The sequence below is a fragment of the Miniopterus natalensis genome, chromosome 6 (assembly GCF_054644295.1).
Source record: "Miniopterus natalensis isolate mMinNat1 chromosome 6, mMinNat1.hap1, whole genome shotgun sequence".
Classification (NCBI taxonomy): Eukaryota; Metazoa; Chordata; class Mammalia; order Chiroptera; family Miniopteridae; genus Miniopterus; species Miniopterus natalensis.
Window position 1 is genome coordinate 78,943,065 of NC_142086.1, and position 21,355 is coordinate 78,964,419.

A 21,355-nucleotide genomic window follows, 5' to 3' on the forward strand; every position below is an offset into this window, starting at 1 on the left:
CATCTGTTTTCCAAGTAGGCTATATTTGTGTTAGCAAAGCATTTTTAATTTTGGATTAAAAATACATTGAACCTAAACTATGGCTTATGCAAAGCCTTGAAACAATGTATTCAGTGCTTTTTTAGTGATTACTCACATTACTTCCAGATCAGTATGGTTTAATAGTGTGATATCAATATTCTCAAGGTAAATGCAATTATGTGGCATAAATTATAGCAGTACATCTGACTATCTTATAATAAATTTTGAACAGGATTTCATAGTTATAATATTCCTCATTCTTTCAGATCTCTTTCTGTGTTCTCATTGTTTTGTGACATGATACTAAAATTTACTTCAAGATGGGATGCAGTTTTTAGATCTGAGTATCTCCTTGTGTTTTTTAGCCCTTATTGATTTTTAAATATTTTATTTTTCAATTACAGTTTACATTCAATATTATTTTGTTTTAGTTTCATGTTTACAGCATAATAGTTAGACAATCATATACTTCACAAGGTCCCCCTGATATTTCAAGTACCTGCCTGGCACAGTACATAGTTATTACAATATTATTGACTATATTGCCTGTGCTGTATTTCTATACCTATGTTATAATTTCTGACTACCAATTTGTACTTCTTAATCCCTTTACCTTTTTCACCCAGTCCCCCAACACCTCCCCTCCATCAGTCTGTTCTCTGTATCTGTGATTTTGCTTCTATTTTGTTTGTTTATTTTATTCTTTAGGTTCTACATATAAGTGAAATCATATGGTATTTTTCTTTCTCTGATTTAATTTTACTTAGCATAACAGCCTCTAAGTACATCCATGCTGACGTAAATGGTAAGATATTTTGGAAGGGGGAGTAATATTTCACTGTTATATATGTACCATCACTTTTAATCCACTCATCTATTGGTAAACACTTGGATAAAACCCCTAGAAGAAAACATAGGCAGTAATGTCTCTGACATAACTCTTAGCAGTAATTTTTCTGATATATCTTCTCGGGCAAAGGAAATAAAAGTGAAAATAAACAAATGGAACCACATCAAAGTAAAAAGTTTTGCACACAAAGGAAACAACAAAATGAAAAGATGATGGAAGAAGATATCTTCCAATGATTCATCTGATAAGGGGTTAATATCCAAAATTTATAAAGAACTCATATAAATCAACACCAAAAAAACAATCCAATTAAAAAGTAGGCAGAAGACCTGAAGAAACACTTCTCCAAAGAAGACATATAGATGGCCAATAGGCATCTAAAAAGATGCTCAACATCACTAACCATCAGAGAAATGCAAATTAAAACCACAGTGAGATACCACCTCACACATGTCAGACAGTGTTGGGGAGGGTGTGGAGAAAAGGGAGCCCTCCTGCACTGTTGGTGGGGTTGCAAATTGGTGCAGACACTGTGGAAAACATTATGGAGGTTCCCCCAAAATTAAAAATGGAACTGCCGTATGACCCACCAATTCCACTTCTGGGAATATACCCAAAGGAATTTAAGGCACCAATTTGAAAGAATATATGCACCCCTATGTTCATTGCAGTGTTATTTACAATACCCAAGATATAGAAGCAACACTTACTGATTAAAGTCATCATTATTATTTTCTTATTTTTTATTATGAAGGATATACGGGAAAACTAGGAATCCAGAAACAATAATGTTCATTCCATTTTTCTTGGTTTCTTAACCTTGGAGAAAGCAATGAAATTTTACATGGAAAAGTGGCTTGAGTCAGTGGGATTTTTCTACTCCAGCCCTATCCTTACAGCTTGAATTCACATCTTGAATTTTCAGAACAGTCTACCGTTAAAAATTTTGTTTTATTATCTTCGTATTTGAATAAAATTTTACACACACTCACAACAAAAATTAAATGCCTTGTCAGTCAGAGTAGCCAACATTTATGCTAAAATTTTGGTCAGCCATACTAAAAGCATATTTGTCCTATTCTAAAATACTTTCTTAGAGCTCCAGTCTTAGTCAGTGACCATAAGTAGTAGTGATATCATCGATATGGAGTCAGGTTACTTTATATGGCTTGGACTAATATGAATTTGGGGGATGTGATACATAATCATTCAAATCTTAATCAATTTAAAACCATTGAATGGTAACACTGAAGTTATATTCATGAAACACCTTTGACACCAAACTCGTGGCCTTTGAGCAGCAACAATCATCCTGAAGAAAAGTAGAGACAAAGATACATCCAAGCCATCTACATATTTTGTTGCCAAATAATATGCCATTGTATGAATATACCACAATTTATTTATTCATTCACCAATAGATGGGCATTTGTGTTACTTTTACTTTTACGCTTTCATAATAATTCTGTTATGGGCATGCCTGTGTAAGTTTTTGTGTGGATACATATCTTTCTCTTTGGAGGGCAATTTCTGAGTCATGTAATAACTCTGTGTTTAAGTGTTTAAATAACCTCCACACTTTTTACACAAAGCACCTGCACCGTTTTACATTCCCACCATCAAGGAATAAGGGTTCCAGTTTTTCCACCTATAGCTAAAATCATGGCTAATGATTTTGAGCATATTTTCATGTCCTTATTGGTCTCCCCTTGACTTTTGAGGCTCTTTGTGGAAGTCTTGTCTGTCTCTCCAGCCATTTTATCTCTCATACCTCTTTACCTTGTATGTGTTATGCCAGCTCCCATGAGCTTCTTTCAATTCTTGGAACCTGCCGTTACCCAGCTAGTCGAGGCCTGTGTAGTTTGCATTTCCTTCCTAACTTCCCCTCCTTTTTGCTTGGTCAGAGCTGACTTTATGAGGTACACAGCAGCCTGGAGCTTGGTACTCAGAAGGTTTCTGTATTAGATTTAATATGCTATTGTTTTCTTGAAATTTATAATAATTTTGAACAAGAGGTCCCACATTTTATTTTGCAGTGGACGCTTAATATTATGCAGCTAGTCTGATGCCTTCCTTATCATTATTATAATCCTTCAGGTCTCAGTTTAGACAGAGATACCCACAAGAAATCACCTCTGACATCTGTAGACTGCATTAGGTGTTCTGCCTGAATTTCATCTCTACGAGCATGTATTATGTATGACTTGTCATTTTCTTTTCCTTCTAAGACTTTTTTGATCTATGAGCCGAAGGGCTTATCCTTTCTTACCCATTTTTCTGTTGAGAACCCAACATAGTGCCTGAACACTGGCAATCATACCATATGTAGTTCAGCCACATAGTTATGGCTCAGGTGGTGAACCATATAGCAGAAGTAATTCAGAACATGAACTCCAGGGCCAGATGACCTGGACATCCAGCCACTATAATTTATAAGTGGTGTGGAACCTGGGCAGGTCATTTAATGTTTCTGGACCTCATTTACTCATATTTAAAATGGGAATGATATTAGTCCCAATCTCATAGCAGTTTTAATGGGGATTAAGTGAACTAATAAAGGTGAAACATTTAGAATAGTGTCTGACTACCATTTAGAAAATGTGTTAGCTGTTATCATTGTTACATTAAATTCTTATTTGTTGAATAAATGAACTGTATATACAAAGATAAGAAAAGGACACTAGAAACTGATGAAGAAACTACGAAAATTAAAATGTTTTATTGTACATATTATTGTTTATTGCATCAACTTATACTGCTATGAAGAAGGATAATTATATAAAAGTTCAGTTTATGAAATCAAAATAGAGGGAAAATTAGGAAGTTGGGATCAAGCCCAGGGGAAAGAGAAATTGAGGCTAAGAAAAAATGTACGAATCTTATAAGGAGGAAAGAGAATCTCTCTGTTTAAAATTCTGTGCAGACATTAGTCAACGCAACACAATGTTAACACAGTTTTGAGAAGTTGTTTGAGTAAATTAATGCCAATAACCTTTAGAGAACATCTGTTTTCTTGTTTACATATTTAGCAGTTATGCCTCAATGCCACCTTTAAGTATTTAAGTTGAGTTTAATTTACATCCAGTACAGATTTAATGCCATTATGAAAAGGCACACAGAATATATAATGCAGGGATGCAGTTTTGTGTGTGTGTCTGCATTTGTCTTGGGTTCTGCAAGAATTCTCTATTTACCCGCCCAACATCAGGAGATCCCCCAGGCCCTCTCCTCTATGCACCTACGGGCTTCCCTCAGTTCTTTCATGTGTCTTCTGAGGACATTTGCCTGGAATTCTCTATAACACCACCCCTCTTTCACCATTTTCAAATCTCAGTCCAGACTTCAGTTTACCAGGGAGCATACCTATGACTCACACCTTCACTTACCTCCATAATGAACCTGTGTTGTTCTTACAGGATACTTTTCAGTTTATTTGTATTATCTTTTAAAACTAATATCTGTCTTCTCTGTTAAACTTTAATTCCACTAGGGTAGAAGTTATTCTGCTTTGCTCAGCATGTATCCCCAGTGCCTGAATGCTCATTGTGGAATAATTACACAAAAAAGGTTGAGTAACTAAGTGACATGACCCACAGTTCTCTCAAAAGGCCATAGGGGGTCAATGACTTCAAAAAGACTCAAAGACATTAGCTTAAGGAAAAAGAATGACAGGGGATAACCACTTCAGATGTGCTGTTGTGTAGTACAATTGGATTTGAAATTTGGCAATACATCCCTAGGCAGGTAAGGTCACAAAAATAACCTATAAACATGATAATTATATAATTTTAAATGTCTGACAATTCAAATGGACAATAAAATATTCCCACTGGACTAAGCTGGAAAAAGGTAGTTATCACATAGTTATTTGATTAATGGATTATTGAAAGGACAGTAACCTATAAATAATCATTTTATAAAAATATCAAAATACTGTTCATATAGGCTGGTCTTAAATGAATCTTCTGGAAAAGCAAAGAATATAGCTCCAATCAAATGTCAGAGAGTGCCTTTCTGTGAGGATTGGAATAATAACATATAGTCAGACACTTTACTTTTTAATCATCTGACTTAATGCAGAGATAGAACCTGAAAATACTAGATGGACAGCTAATATGTCTATTAACCTGTCTCAATCAAATATCAGGCATCTTAAATGAATCTTCAGTAGGTGGTGAATCAAAGCCAAGATACAAATGAATTTTCTTTCAGAAATGTGCAGCGCATTTTTATAGCACAAGGAGAGATGTCCTTTGGAATGTCAGCTATGAGAAGGGATGACTTTGGTCTTTCAGTGGAAGTATTTGAGACTAATGCATATTGTGCATTATTATAGAGCCAATGCCACGTCTGAAAATGACTTATAATTACACAGGGAATCACACATCTTCCCAAAGAAATTCTGTTCTGCTAGAGTTTCTTTTAATAATTTTAGGTTCATTAATAATAACCTTTAAATACCTACACTTTTACTAATAGAATGCTAGTTTTATATACACAGATCGTTTTTCATAAGTTAAAAACCTGTCATTTACAACAGCAAGAGGACCTGTGTAGTTTTCAAGGGAGGCAAATTTGCATTTCAATACTGCAAAAGAACAATATTATTTCTGAGTGGAAAAATGAAGAATTTGCTTTTAATAAGGTATTTTGTCACATTCTAATAACGATAATAAATTCAAATTTTTAACTCATATTAAATAATAGCTTAAGGATTCCATTTTCTTTTATCAAACTATATGTAAATTTCACTGTAATTTAATTTACTTTATAACAATATTAGAATATAATACTTTTCTGCTTGGCACTAGTCCAAGTGACTTTGACATCAAGTACCACAAAAATGCTCTCATATTTATTCAACTATAAGATCACCCTACAGGTGAATTTTCAACAAAACTAGAAAATACAATGTGTCCCAAGAAAAGCACGAAACTCAAAATAGTAATTATAAATAACGGATAATTATATATTGTAAGTATAATATAGAATAAATAACATAAAATACATAATAATTATATAACATAGTCAGCCAGAAACTATTTTGAATATAAATTATTATTTGGCCAAAAAATTAAAAGAATGATTATAGACTCCTGCTGTTTAAATGTGGAAGTGATAAAGGGGGATTGGTTTAAGATAGGTCTTAAAAGAAGGGTGCTTATGGATATTCATGACAGGACAAGCAATTAAAGCTAATTGGAATCCAGATTCTAAAGTTTGCTTAGACAGAAAATTGATGCCATATGGAAGTCCTTAAACGTGGGGCTGAGGGATAGGAGTTTTATTTGGAAGAAAATACAATATTATTTATGATTATACAACACAGGGGATGTGAAACCTTCATAAAGTTGTTATGAGAATTAAAAGTTTGCTTTTAAAAAACATTCTTAGCTGCACAAGAAATAATTTCTGCAGCTGGAATGATTTTTTTGCTAGAGAAACACAGCAAATAGCTTCATGTTGATGACTTCTGCAGAGTCAGGGAGCCTTTTTCGGTCCCATTCAGCCCCGGGGGGACTGTTCTCTGCAATGCCGAGAGGCCTGTCAGTATCCTTTCAACTCAGCGGCGCCCCTGAGACTGGAAATGGGAAAAGCGAAGAACAGGCAGGTCTACAAAACACAACTGCTGGAAACGGGAAATGATGATGTAGGACAGGATGATAAACTGTGGCTTCTCGTCATTTGGAATACAAATTGATGAAGATTCCGGAACTAACCCAAGACTGAGGACAGGCGTAGCATGGGGCATGGCAAACGATCAGTGCCATTCGGGGAAAGACAGACCATGTGGGGAGAGCAGGTGATGCCGGGGAGGGGGCGATGGTTCAGGCCTGCACGTGCCGCCTGAGATGGGTCAAAGGGACGGGCCTTGCAAGTGAGACACCTGGTCCTGAAGCTGCAGGGAAAGAGAGATGCTGGCTCGACAGCGGCTGAAGGTCACCCGCGTGGACGTGCACTGAGCAGAGCAGAGCGTGTTCAGGGAAAGGAGAGCAGAGTCCAGGACAGAACACAGGGGCTTCAGGGACGGGGGGGCTGCGGCCAGAGCAAGGGGTCGTCAGAGGGCTGAAGGAGAAAGCCGGGGTGGGCTTCTGAGAGCGAGGGCAGTGAGCGACAGCAAGGAAGGGGGTCGGCGGGGCCCAGGGCTGGGCAGAGGCGCAGCGGGGCCAGGGCCAGGGCCACGCCCCAGCCGTCGGTGGGACTTAGTTCCCTGTGCAATATGCTGGCCAGCTGCTCTTGGACAAATTCATCCCGAGCTGAACTTGTGTGAATTCTGGCTTTCTTTTTCCTACTGCCTCAATTAAGTAAATGGACTTGGCGATTGAACGCGTTTAAAATTCGCAGGAGAGAATGCCCTTCTGCTTGGAAAGCTCACCTTAATATTTTCTTAGCGATGCTTGGGAGTGGGGGACTTACGGTCTGGAAATCCTTATCTGAGTTGCATGATGCACCCCTAGTCTGTTTCCGAAGATTTTTTCTGATGGCAAATAAATTGAGTGGCTGCTATGATCATATAGTAATCGCATGCCTGTATAAAATTAAAAAGCAAGAAAGGAATCCTACTGTGCCCCAACCAACTTTATGTTTGAGAAAGAGCTTTAAAGCAGCCTTTTGATATTAATAAAGAAAAGGGATTAAATGCTAAATTTTAATAATACGAAGTACACAAATGTATTAAAATTTAATTTAACTTCAGTCATGTAGAAAATTAAACAGCTATTGTTACCTAATAACATATATATTTTATGAGCCACGAGTACCTCAAATAGTGAGAAGAATTGATTCAATAATAGTAAAGTACATTTCAAATAAATTATAAAATGCTAAAAGTTCAATATATTTTGTGGTGCTATGAAGTAAAATTCAATAAATAAACTGTCTCTTTTTTATTATGTGTGCTATCAGTGTATTCAAGTGATTTAAGAAAATTCTAGGTATGCTGACTTTTGCTGCATGCAAGAATTCTTATTTGAAATATAATCTATAGAGTATTGGATTATAAGCAGTTCCTTTACTTGAGTCAATACTCACGGAGTAATTAATCATCTTCTATTGTTTCCATTGAATTCCTAAAAGTGAGTTTGATAGAGCTGTGTTTTAATAATTTGTCTTTGATGCATCTGGTGTTCATTATGCTTATGAGCAGTACTGTTTCATGTATTCAAAAGCGAAAACCGTAAGTTCCTTAAGGCTTTAATTTTCATAAATCTCGATGTGTTTTCTTACCTGGTGGATATGAAATGAAAGTGCTGCAGGCATATCATTTTCATGGGTAGGCTTTAGGCAGAAATGAAGGGCACTGTTGTTTTGTTATGTTTGCAAAGAACATTAATTGGAAGCCAACAAACCCCTTCCTGGGAGAACATGCACGCTTTTTAATAAGCAAAGAGCATACTAAATGAAAGAGGTCACTAAAAATTGTGTTTAAGTCTTTACTACGTGCCAGTGTCCCTGTAAGCAAATTGGACGGGCAAAATGCATAAGCTAGAAATCCTAAATCAGAAATACAGAAACGCTGCGTTTTTTTTTTTAAAATGTTAATGCAGGTAAAAGTTTATTTTATATACTGTACGTATCATAAACACCGTGTATTTGGTCATCATTTTACACAAAAGAAGCATAAAATCTCTCTTTCTCCTGACTCGATGTAAACAGAGCCCGGACGGCCGTATCGAAGTCAAAGGGCAGCATGGAAGCTCATCCCTGCACATTAAAGACGTGAAGTTGTCAGATTCGGGGAGATACGACTGTGAAGCTGCGAGCAGAATTGGAGGGCACCAAAAGAGCATGTACCTTGACATCGAATGTAAGTTATGTTCCTTTCGTATGCTTACTGGAACTCTCTCTGCTTTGAAAAATATGAATAGTTGTAGGAAGATCAAAATACCTGTGTGGTCCGTGTTTCAGTATTTAATGCATAGCTTCAGGAAGAACGGCCTCTCAAAGCCAGTTATTGGGGACATCTAGTGGGTGTTTTGGGACAATGAACAGTGCTGTTTATATGCGATGACTTGACACTGCTTACCCTGAAAATTGTTAACGCTGAACCCGGAACACATACCAACTGAGCTGTATTATTATTAGTTATTCTTATTAGTTATCAGTGATTGCTCAGCATCTTCTTAGGTTGCTATCTATTTATTATAATATTAATGATCCTGTGGCTCACATAGGTAGCCAGGGTTTTTGTTTCTTACTTAATCTGTTTTGTTGAATTATTTTACATGCTCATAAGATATGATGTAGTATTTTGAATTGGTTAAATATATCAGTACTTATATTTTAATCAAAATAGTGTCTATTATCTGAAAGTGGGGCCTGTGACAAAGAGAGTTACTAAATAATTATTTTAAAAGTGTAACTGTTAGATTTGGGAAATGTGAAAGCTAATGTAAATGGAACCTACACTATCTACCTTAAGTCATTGCATATGATTATTAGAATAATTTGGTGAAGGAAGAAATTTAATGTTATTTTCAATAAATATTCAGGAATCATCAATATTAGAAGTTCTCTGATACTTGAAAGGACATAGCTGACTTAGTGGGAATGTATAAGATACGCCTGTTGACAAATCTATTGGATAATTTCTATCACATTAATATTAATAGAATATGATAGTAATTGTGAAACAAGATGCATCTTCTAACTGAGAACTCTAGAAAGCAACTCAAGAACAGACACAAATAATCCATATTATTTTACATATTTGCAAACTGTGCTTGTCAAGAAATTAATGGAAAGGCCAATTAAACAATTTATGTCTAAGCTTTCTTTTTAATGTTTTGTTGATTTGGATTTTACAATAAGGTTAATGATACACTTTGAGTGCATTTTTGTGGAGATAGTATGTATTATCTTTCCATATATATATATACACAAAGCATTCAGCACGACTTATTGAAAAGACTTTTCTAGCTAAGGGTTTATTAATATTCTTTAAAAAACATTGTTTTTTTGGCTTTACTGATTTATATTTTTCTATTATATATATATCTGTTTTCTAGTTTGTTGACTTTGGCTTTATTTTTATTATTTCCATTTTTTCTGTAAATTTTAGATCTACTTTTTTCATTGTTTATAATTTTTTAATATTTTCTTTTTATCTTTATTATTGAAAGTATTAGAGATGTCACCTTTTTTTCTCCATTGCCCCCCTCTACCTTGCACCCCCCCACACACACACTCCACCCCAGGCCTTCACCACACTATTACTGTCTGTGTCCATGGGCTATGCATAAATGCATATATGTTCTTTGGTTAATCTCTTTCGCCCAACCCTAACCCCCTACCTCCCACCCCCTCACCCCTCTTTCCCTCTGAGATTCCTCACTCTGTTAAGATGGCATATTAGTGCCATCTTGCGATGTGCACAGGTTGGTTATCCTTTCCCATTAGAATTGGTCATGTTCTCCTGCCTCATTAAATAGCAAGAATTGCTGCATTCTGTCCTGAGTACTGTAAATATTATGTTGTGCAGACTCTGGGTAATTTGACAACCATCTGGAAAAAGTGTTTTGTTTTGTTTTTTTTAATATATCTCCGTTGATTTCAGAGAGAGGAAGTGAGAGGGAGAGAGAGAGAGGAACATCAATGATGAGAGAGTCATTGATCGGCTGCCTCCTGCACGCCTCCTACTGGGGATCGAGCCTGAAACCCGGGCATGTGCCCTGATCAGGAATCGAACCATGATCTTCTGGATCATAGGCTCAACCACTGGGCCACGCCAACCAGGCAGAAGTGTTTTTAATCATCCCTACGTTCTGTGTTGTTTCCTATGAGCAGTGAATTCAAATCTCAGTTGACTCCTTGCTGTGCAAGTTTGTATCTGTCAGAGGCATTCAAAAATCACAGCTTAGACCGAGGCTTCTTCGGTTTTATACACAGGGTCATGGCACCTCCTTCTCTGACTCCTCTCTGGAATTCCCTCCACACTGCTCAACCTGTATTGGCTTCTTTCCAAGCTACCTCTATTCTTATGGACAAATTTTAGCTCCAGAGTCGCTTAGAAGCTCTTCAAGTAGAGTCTGCCCCATGGAGAAAGGAGAAAAAGTGGGAGACTAGCTTTCATTTCTCTGCCACAGGGTTTTGTTTACTCTATGGAAGCCTTAGGTAGTTTTTTGTTACTGTTTTTATTTCTGTTGTTGTGTATTATTTCTAGATATTTTAGTTATTACCAGTAGTGGAGACAGACTATCACAGGTTACAGTGCCAATGTGGAAACATATATATCTCATATATCAAATATATACATATATATTATATACATGCATATATATTCTATTTTTAATGCAACTTTAAACCATAAAAATATTTTATGTCTCTAGTTCCTGGAGACAAGAACATAATTGTCTTAGTTTCGATTTTCAGCAGTTTTTCATTTATATCTTCCCTTTATTTTTTTAATTTAATTTTTATTTTTTAGAATCATATGTCTTCAACTAAATCACCACCATGCTTATCAAAAGATTGTTTATACAGCAAAGTCCTAATAGAAGTTGAGTTTCTTTTTTTCCTTCAGTGTATCAATCTTCTGTAGAGTCAATTTTATTTGATTTGACATTTGTATCTTTGCACCAACTTTAATATTCCTAGAAAGCGTATTAAGTTCTGCATTTGCAAATCATTTCAAATTTTGAATTGCAAGATAGGGTAGGATAGCTTTAGCTAAGGTTTACAGGTAGATGTTCAGAGCTTTTTATAGTGCCCTTTGCCTACAAATGTTAATTCTACTAATGTAGACTGAATTTCAGTAAAGCAAAATAAAATGTTTTATATTTTAATATTGATAAATACATTCTTAAAATTTAATCATCTATTCCATTCACATATTTCTTCTCTTTATTTTTTAAATCTCCAAATGGAAGGAGTTCTCTTGTGGATCTAACCTACATATGAATGCTCTATTTAAGCTGTCTTTTCTTGTTTTCCCCCAATGATGTATATCTTTTAAATATCCATTATGAATTGCTTGTGAGTCTCTGGAAGTCTAGCTCCCTCTTTGATTAATCTAGATTCCTATATTATTTCTTCATATATGTTAATTAGCCCAATGATGTATATCTTTTAAATGTCCATTATGAATTACTTGTGAGTCTCTGGAAGTCTAGCTTCCTCTTTGATTAATCTAGATTCCTATATTATTTCTTCATATATGTTAATTAGGATTCTCTGTTTTTTACAAGTAAATTTACTAATGAATTCCAGGAAAATACTAAATTATGTTGGGAATCGAGCTCACTATTCCATCCTAATACTACATTTAAGAATACAATCGAGCTTTAGTATGATATTAATTTACCCATATATTTGCTGAACTTCTCTATTATATATATTTGAAGTTATTGCCTTCTAGGTACTAAGTATAATTTTTAAAAATTGAGCCAAGTAAGAAATATTTATAGTAGAAAAGTATAATACTGTAAAACTCACTTAAAAGTTGTATAAATATGTTAGTGAAAGAAGACTTTACCCTTAAGTAGAAAGTAACATAATTGCTTATCTTAATTTCTTTTTTATTCCTTTAAATCAAAGCAGTATAGAAACTACAAAAATCATAAAGACATAACACAATGTCACACACAAAAATTTAGAATAGTCTTTACTGCCTGATTCAAACATCTGCAGTCTTATAATATTGCTAATAATGAGTGGAAAATTATCAAGACATTTGCAATTTGATACCAAACACATTTACTGTAATAGCACTAAACCTGAGGTGTTTTGGAGAATAAGCCTTTCTTTTTGGTTCAAAACCTCTTTTGTAATTCATCTACATAGAGTCCTTGGCTTCCTGCCAGTTCATCTGCAGCATTTCGGAGGCTTTACCCTTACTAAGAAGCAGGAGTTGAACTAAAGTTCCAATTTATAAAACAAAGGAGATAACAGGCATGTGATATGTGTTTTAATGCAATAAGCACCGATTACATAGTACGTTTGATTACAATTAGAATATTATTAAGTTGTGTGACTAGGTGCTCGTTCCATATTACCTATTAGACTTAATTATTTTATGTGATTAATTTAATTTAACAGTTACATGGTAACAGTGCGTGTTAAGATGTATTGAATTTTTCATTTACATGTTTTTCTCATCACCTTCTCTGCACCTGTTTTTATTCCTTGTTAGACATAATATCAATATTTAAATGCATTTTCTCCTGCAGTATACATGTTGTTAGCAATATCAGAAACATTTTAAGGCTATGAAGAAATTAATTAATCATATAACACAGATTTCTGTGGCTTTCATATGTGCATGCCTTCCATAGAATTAATAAGTATTTTCTTTATCACATAATTCTTTCTTTACATTTTAAAGTCTCCACAGTGATTCTCGTAGCATGATTGGCTGCATGTACAGGATGCAGTAAATAAGATGTGAATGTGATTTTAACATTTAAAGAACATTATCTCAGCGAACAGATATTAGAAAAACTCTGTGGTCATAGCTGACACACATTTTATTTATATCCATGATTAAACTTTTGTTTCATGACTTTTACACCCACCATAATACACGTAAGCTGTTCGATCCTCAAAGGAGATGGCTCACTTGCAGAAATAAATTGGTTCTAATGCCAGCCACTATTTAGGTTTTTATATCCAGTATGATAATTTCAAGGACAGCATCTGAAAGAACTACAAAGCTTATCTGCATATCGAGAAGATAATAATAGAATATTAAAGGAGAAAGGTGAAACATATTTTTCAACCCAAACTTTCCATGAACCCTCTGGGAATATTTGAAATTTCCCATTTCTCACGTGCACAGATGCTATCAATTATTCTGGTTTTATCACATTTTTGTCTAAGTCTGACAGATATCATTTGATTCAAATCCAATGTTGTTAAAACATACTTGAGAAATTATGATGATGAAATGTTCTTAAGAGCTATTAGGATATATTGAACCCTTGAGGGGATAAACTTTACAAATAAATAACCACATATATCGAACAGTTCAGTAAAATTAGTCATTTTCTATAGCTGCTGGATTTATCACTGTCTCTTGGCACCTGCTTAACCTAGTTGTCCAGAAATCTGGAACCTTACCTCCAACTTACCACAGCTTTCACCCGTCCTCTGGAATGGACACCTTGCCCAGGGATCTCAGTTCTCACTGGCACAGTGACTGTCTTAGTTTGAGATGCTGTAATGAGACACCATAGACGGGGTGGCTTCTCCATGGGCACTTATTTCTCATGGTTCTGGAGGCTGGAAGTCTAAGATCAGGATGCCAACCTGGCAAAGTTCTTGTTGAGGTTCTTGGTGAGGCCCCCTTGGTGGTTATGTGCTCACATGGCCTTTCCTTAGTGCATGCACACAAAAAGAGACACACCTCCTGTCTCTTCTGTCCTCTAAGGGCATTAATCCCATCATGGGTCTCCACCCTTAAGGCTTCATTTAGAACGAATCACCTTGTAAAGAGCCAACCTCCAAATAGCATCACACTGAGAGCTAAGACCTCAGTATGTGAATGAGGGTGCGGTGGGGCAGGGTCGGCCGCATCCATTCAGTCCTTAGGAGTGAACTTTATGGATTTGATAGAGACGGCTGCCTCGCAGAGAGAACTAGAGCAGATTTCACAGGGCGAGGCTGCCCTGAAGTAGCATCTGAGATCACATCATACCAAGTCTTCACGGACTTCATGGGTTTTGCCATGTTGAAGATCCTGAAAGATGCACCAAGACTTTATGGAAAATTGTTTACAGCCTTTTACTCTGTGCTGCTATAACAAGGTTAGCACAGGCTCCGTAGCTTATAAAGAAAAGGAATTTACCTCTCACGGTTCTAGAAGCTGGGAGCCTGAGGTCAGGGAGCCAGCATGGCTGGGTTCTGGAGAGGGCTTTTTTGGATTATAAATTTCTGATTTCTGGTTCTAGCCTCCATCTGATGGAGAGCAGAGAAGAGGCACAAAGCTCTCTCCTGTCTCTGATAAGGACACTGATTCCTTCATGAGAGCTCCACTTTATGACCTCATCTAATCATAATCACCTCCCAAGACCGCATCTCCTAATATCATCACTTACTGGCCACACTTTCCCCTCCCTAGGATGTTCTGCCAGTAGATTTAGCTGGGACTTACTGCTGTACACTTTAGTCCAGAATAATATGGCCACCAAAAGTTAAGGTACTTGATTCTTGAAAAAGACCAGTCCAAACCTCGAATCCAATCAGCCAGAACCCTGTGGCCATAAACCCTGAATCCTCTGATTTCTATTATCTGGTTTCAGTAGAGCGGAGGCAGGGACAAGTTTTTCCTAATATTTTCTATGTCTTGTTGATATCTCTATACTGACATAAGCTAATTCATAGTTTGTGGTGATTTAAACAAGGTGGCAGTTTTCTAATAATATTTTTAAAATCATAGTATTAGCACCTATACTTACGCTTTAATGAAACTGGTGGATCTGATCCTAGGACATTGGTCAACATATTTAACTTAATCCAAGCTTTAATTTCATTATTTATAAAGAAGAGATGTATCTAAACCATGATTTTATGAATTTAGGTTAAGGTCTTAATTCCATTTTTTTCATTCAACAATTTTTATTAGGCATGTACTATATACCAAGCACTTTTCCAGGTGTCGAGTATGTAGAGTTGAACAAAGCAAGCGAACCACCCGACTTTGCCTTTAGGGACCTTGCACTGTAGCAAGGGAAACAGATAAGAGCCAGCGCAAAGCAGCGTAATATGTAACAGGGCAAACAGTGAAAAGGGCTGAAGAGAAAAACAACCCGGCGCCTGAGCTGCACCATCAGCTGATGGCACAGTAATTATGACAGTAAACGGCCGGCCCCAGCGGCGTGCAAAGCAGAATTCAACTCTCAGCTGAAAGGGCGGGCCCAGGGCGGCCGAAACGGGGAGCAGGGGGCCCTGCCCAGGCGGCGCCCACCCTGTGCTGTGGCCCAGCCGCACCGTGACCGGGGCCGCACCCCCATGGTGAAGGTGGGAGCACAAGAGAAACAGCCCTTCAAGCAAATTTCAGACGGTTCCTCGTGTCACGTCCCAAAGTCCCCTGGCTAGGCGGCCGTCAGTCTGCAGGCCAGCGCTCCCCCTGCGATTGGCGGGGCTTTTGAAGTGAATATTTGCTGAATAATGTTCAGGTTTGTGAAGATATGTGCGGTTAAATGTTTCTCTAAATTGCTTCAGACTTGCTTGTGTAATTATCATATACTGAACAAAGAAAAGCAAAATAATTTTCAATAAGTGGTTTTAAAGACATTAAAGAAATAAATGGTATTTTGTATCTATCATTTTTAAGAACCTCCTTAATAATTACTCAATTTAATAATTTTTTTGCAAAGCACTAGAAATGGTGTTCTATTAGTGCTTTTCAAAGATGCAAAATGATTGAGGAGACATACAAATATTGCAGTATGTCTAGGAAGCTGAACAGCTTACAAAGTATCATAAAATAACATATAATTCAATGCACTTATAATTCCATATGTGTTGTAGAGACTATACAAATGAGCAGTGATAGAAAAAAACCTCTTAGAAATGTATTGTCATCACAGGATTTTAAAGAAGTGCGACCTAAGAATCAGATCATATTGATTCTGTATCTTTACAGTTTTAAAACCTATAAAACTCTTTTGACTAGTATATTTATCCACAGAGATCCCCTTTTTTCACATTTATTTCATCCAGAGTACAATGTGCTCTCCGCTCCAGTATTGTTGACTAGGGAAACTGTTGCTGACCCTGTATGAAGAGGAAGGCTGTCTGATAAGAGCAATTCACCTCTTTCAATAATTATTTTTAGCACACTATCTCAAAATGCTTCCTATGTATCAGGATATGAAATATTACATGTTAGATGCACCTAATTCAGTGATAATTCTGTTTTATTTTAGAAAATCATTGATTTTTCTTGTGCCTGCTAAAAAAGTCTTTTAAAATTATAAGAACAATTACCAGTGTAGCTACCCAATACCATAAAATATTTTATTTTTTGATACATTTATTTTTACTGTGATTTTGCCAGATTTCATAATATGATTAATTTTTGTTCCCAGCACTCTTAAGTCATCAATACAAAAACAATTGATTTATATATTTTTTTTGCCCTGAGCAACATTTCTCATTATGATTGCTTATTTTACTTATTTTTAAGAGATGTTTTATTTTAGGTCTTTTTCCAATAATAAGAATTAGATGTGTGAAAATCCCAGATTGCATCCTAATAAACCAATGAAATAATTTTATCTGAATATGTATGCACACATATTTCAGATTTTTATTTAAAAGTTTTTTATTTGTCCAGTTAAATGTTCTTTCCTAGAGTGAGTGGAAACATTTCCTCTATAATGTAATATCAGAGACAAACATAATTATTTTTGACATGTCTCTTTTTCTAAAGCGAAAAAAAGGAAATGCAAATTTGTAATTTTCCAGAAGCTGTCTGGGAAATTGCAAAGATATCTTTCATATAATACGTATCCTAAAATGCTTATTTTGTGTGTTTCTAAATCTAGACTTTTATTCTGAAGAAGCAAAATCAAAAGCACTTTTACAGATTTGTTCAATTGGCTGAATTAAAATTATAAGTGACAGAAACTACTTGTTTATCCTTTTAACCAAATTGACAGTAAAACATTTTTAAATAAATATAAAAGATTAAAAGATGCTTCCTTGATTAAATCTCTGTTATATATGGTGTTTCTCATTTAGACTATATGTGTTCTTGCTTCTCTATACTTTTAATTTAATTTCTCTGTTTTTAAAATTTATTAATTTTATTATAAAACAATTATCTGTAGTACAATTGTGCATAGCAATATATTAACATCTGTTTTATATTTATTACCATTTACATTCATTAAATTATTATTAATGCTTAAAGTGTGCAAGTCAGTATGTTCATCCTGGGACAACAAAAACAAAGAGAAAACATTTTTAGCCCCACAAATGCTGCCTGAAAGTAGAGACCCATGTTAGTAAACTATTATTTTAGGAGAACCTGTACAATTTTTGGTTTTGTTTACTATGATGCAGTGCTCTGAAAATGTAACACATGTGATTTATTTCCAATCATCACCTGAATTGCTTTTGTTTTCTCCATATGGCTCAAAGTATTTTGCTCTACTATGCAAAAATAATTAAATTTTGATGATAGCTTATCACCTCTCTAAATAAAAAAGTGTTCTGAATGAATGCACCTTAAAAAACAAAATATATGTCAATATAAACAGCAGTTAAGCAGAAAGAAATTGTGATCCAAGTCTAATTTAATATTCTGGTTGTTTGAAAGTTATAATTATGTGACAGTTGTTACCAATTTTCACTCAAGAGACTTAAAGTGAGGTAGAAAAGGGTTACAAAATTCCCTACATTTCATTATTTCAATTAAGAGGTGATAAATATAAAGATAAAATGTGATAATAATTCATAATGTAATGTAATTGTGATTAAATCTAATTACATAACATGCACTGACAGGTCACAAGCGCCCTGTTAGCATTTATCATCATCATTATTATTTCTAATGTTATTATTGTTTTTGTTATTACGCAGGCAATAATACCAAAGAGAGAGTTTTTGTTGTTTGTTTTCTATTGTTTTGACCCGGACATCCCATTATGCTTATAATAAGCAACATTCTAGAATGCACAACCATTCGCTTTAAGATAAAATAATGAAATGTTTTAGTTTGCTTTTTAATTTTTCTTTTAAGCCATGAAGCCTGTATAGAACTGGAAAGTTTAAGAAATGAATTAATTTTGTGGTGCTATTTTTACAATATATAACGTTAAAGACAGACATCGAATTAATTCAGTAGATAAACAATTTACATTTTACTTGATAGAGGTTTTTTTCCAGTTTTAATAGAGTGACACACTGAAGTTGTTTCCCATCAATAAACATGAATTATGTAAGTTACACAGTGCGTTACTGCTAAATCAGACAGACTCTGAGGAAACTGACATTATTGTTATTTGTAAAATAATTTTAACACTGCTCTATCCCTGTGAGCAAACCCTTCTTTTGATGACTGGGAAATTCTTATGAAAGATTCACTTAAACTTTGTTTCCTAGATTCATATGTGAAATTGTGCATCATAATAATATGGTATTTAAAATACCATAGCTGTGTATGGAAAATTCAATATATAAAGCATCAATAGTAGACAAATAGACTTAAATAGTAAATTACTTTTATTAATATTTGTATGTATGATTTAAGGAAGCGAAATAGTAAGACAAGGGGCAGAAGAAAATAGTAAAAAGAGGAATAGTTTACCTTACATTCAAATTTCTCTTATAATCAGTAATACTTATATCACTAATAACAGTCAAATTAAAGTGTGTGCTAAGAAGTCATATATAGGCATATCTCAATATAAATTATGCTCATGACTCTAGGGTCATAAAATATGCTGAGATTTATGTATAATTTGGTTGCTCAAATTTAGTACGGAAAATGCACTTCCAGTACTGTGGTTAAATTGGCAATAAACACACACCTAATTTAGTATTCCATGAATATTAGAATTCCCAGGACACATGGGCTGAATCTAGTTAATTGCCGTAGCTGATTCTGCATATGAGTGAACATACAGTAAAGCTGAATCTATGAAATTATTAATTAAATTATCCTCTAAATGTGCCAAAGGATATATTAGCTTTTATTCCCTTGGTAGTTTCCCTCATCATAAATCAAATGAGAAAATTTAATGACTGAACAGAACATCAAGGTATTTTAGACAGAGGGAAAAAACATGTACAGTTAATTATTAGCTAATTTAAGGGGCTGGCTTCTTCACAAAATAGGCAATAAGAGTCCATGAAAGAAAATGTACACTGTATTACTATATAGAATTAACACTGCATTCAGGTCCTAAGTTCTGGGATTTTAGGAAAGTTAGCCAAGTGTCTGTATGCTTTTCCTCTCCTGTTAAATGGAGTGCTGATGTGTGGAATACATACGTGTCCTGGGTTTTCATTCATTTATTTATCATTTACTGAGTTCCTACTGGGTATCAAATAGAAATTCAGGTGCCATACAGAACTATAAGAAAGGCAGCATTGCCCTTGCTCTCATGGAATTTATGCTTTAATTAGGGAGACGTAGCACACACAACCACATTAAGATGAAGTACATCGGAAAGTTATTAGTTAGATGAGACAGCTAGGCAAAGGGCCGAAACAGGGAAGGTTAGTGATGATTACAGTTTAAGGAAACAAGTTAACCCAAATGGAGACAAGGCCAGAGGAAAGGCATAGGCCGGCTCATTAGAACTTTATAAATCATCATACAAGATTGTGATTGAAGAAATGTGAAAAGAACCTTTTAGGAAATTTAAGCAGGATAGCACTATGATCTTAAAACAGAAACTGGTAGACCAGTAGGCCAGGAAGCACAGGGCTTCTAAAGTTGACCAGGTAATGATGATGGCCTTGAGCATGGCAATGGAGAGAAGCCAGTGGTGTTTTCATACACTCTGAATTATTGGTGAGGAGTGAATGTCAAAGCTTTTAAAATAGAATATTTTATTACACATTAAATCATTGTTGCTACTATTTGTGGTTCTTCAAAACCTAATATTAAAGAAGAAAATATTTAAAATTTTATATCACAGAGTATGATGACTGGAAGAAAGGGCATTATTTCACCGCAGCATGTAAATTATTTGGGTAGTGTGCAAGACGGATTTTGTTCATCTCAGTACTGTTCTACAAGGTCAATGCATATTGTTATCCATGTGATTTTAAAAGACTTACGTTTATTTGTCATTGTTTGTAAATCTTGCCGTTATCACGCTTTTCAATATGATTCACAAAGTGGAGAATATACAGTGAGTTTGTATAGTGAGTTCCCTGACTCTGCTCTTCATAAAAATGGGAATTCAGGTCAAACATTTTTATATTTCAGTTGCCAGAGCCTGTGTTGTATGTTGTCATCAGCTTCAGCCTTCTCAGGAGCAGGCTGCATTCAGAAAGAAGTAAGGCTTGACTCAGGTCACAGGTACCAACCACAAATAAACCATGTTCTGAAAAAAAGGCCTTCCGACCGGAGAGGAAATGACAAGAGAAAGTGAAAAGCTTGTATTAAGCAAGCAATCAAGTCAGGAAGCCGTGGACAGTGACAGGAAGGTAGTGATGAGTTCTGGCTGCATGTTCAGCTCGAAGTCTCAGCAAGAAAGCAAAAATACTAATAAAACAAAAAGCGCATTTATCAAAACAGGAGTAACTTGTCACCAAGTCTGAAGGCAGTCTTAAAGGTTTCTTTGATGTCCCCTGGTGCACCTGGATATGACCCTCCTGATCTCAACTTTGTGAAACTGACAAGTTCAGAATCTGGTACACATTTTATTTCTTTTTATGCTGGAAACTTTACATAAGAGGTTCAGTCTAGGTCATAGATATAAGGGCTGTTGAAATGCCCCAGCTTGTCTTCTGCCTACCCAGCTGCCACTTAATAAAACCGAAATAATTTCTCTTTAGAGATCTTTCGATTGTGATAACAGCGAA

General features: G+C 35.4%; 1 protein-coding gene across 2 annotated transcripts in view; it reads left to right on the plus strand.

Annotated features, from left to right (window-relative positions):
- NCAM2 (neural cell adhesion molecule 2) overlaps positions 1-21,355 on the plus strand; it is a 345,284-nt gene that overhangs the window by 251,000 nt on the left and 72,929 nt on the right. For both annotated transcript variants that reach the window (XM_016197622.2, XM_016197624.2), the window contains exon 9: positions 8,528-8,678. In XM_016197622.2, coding sequence (XP_016053108.2) covers positions 8,528-8,678 — 151 coding nt within the window. The remainder of the gene's footprint in view (positions 1-8,527; positions 8,679-21,355) is intronic.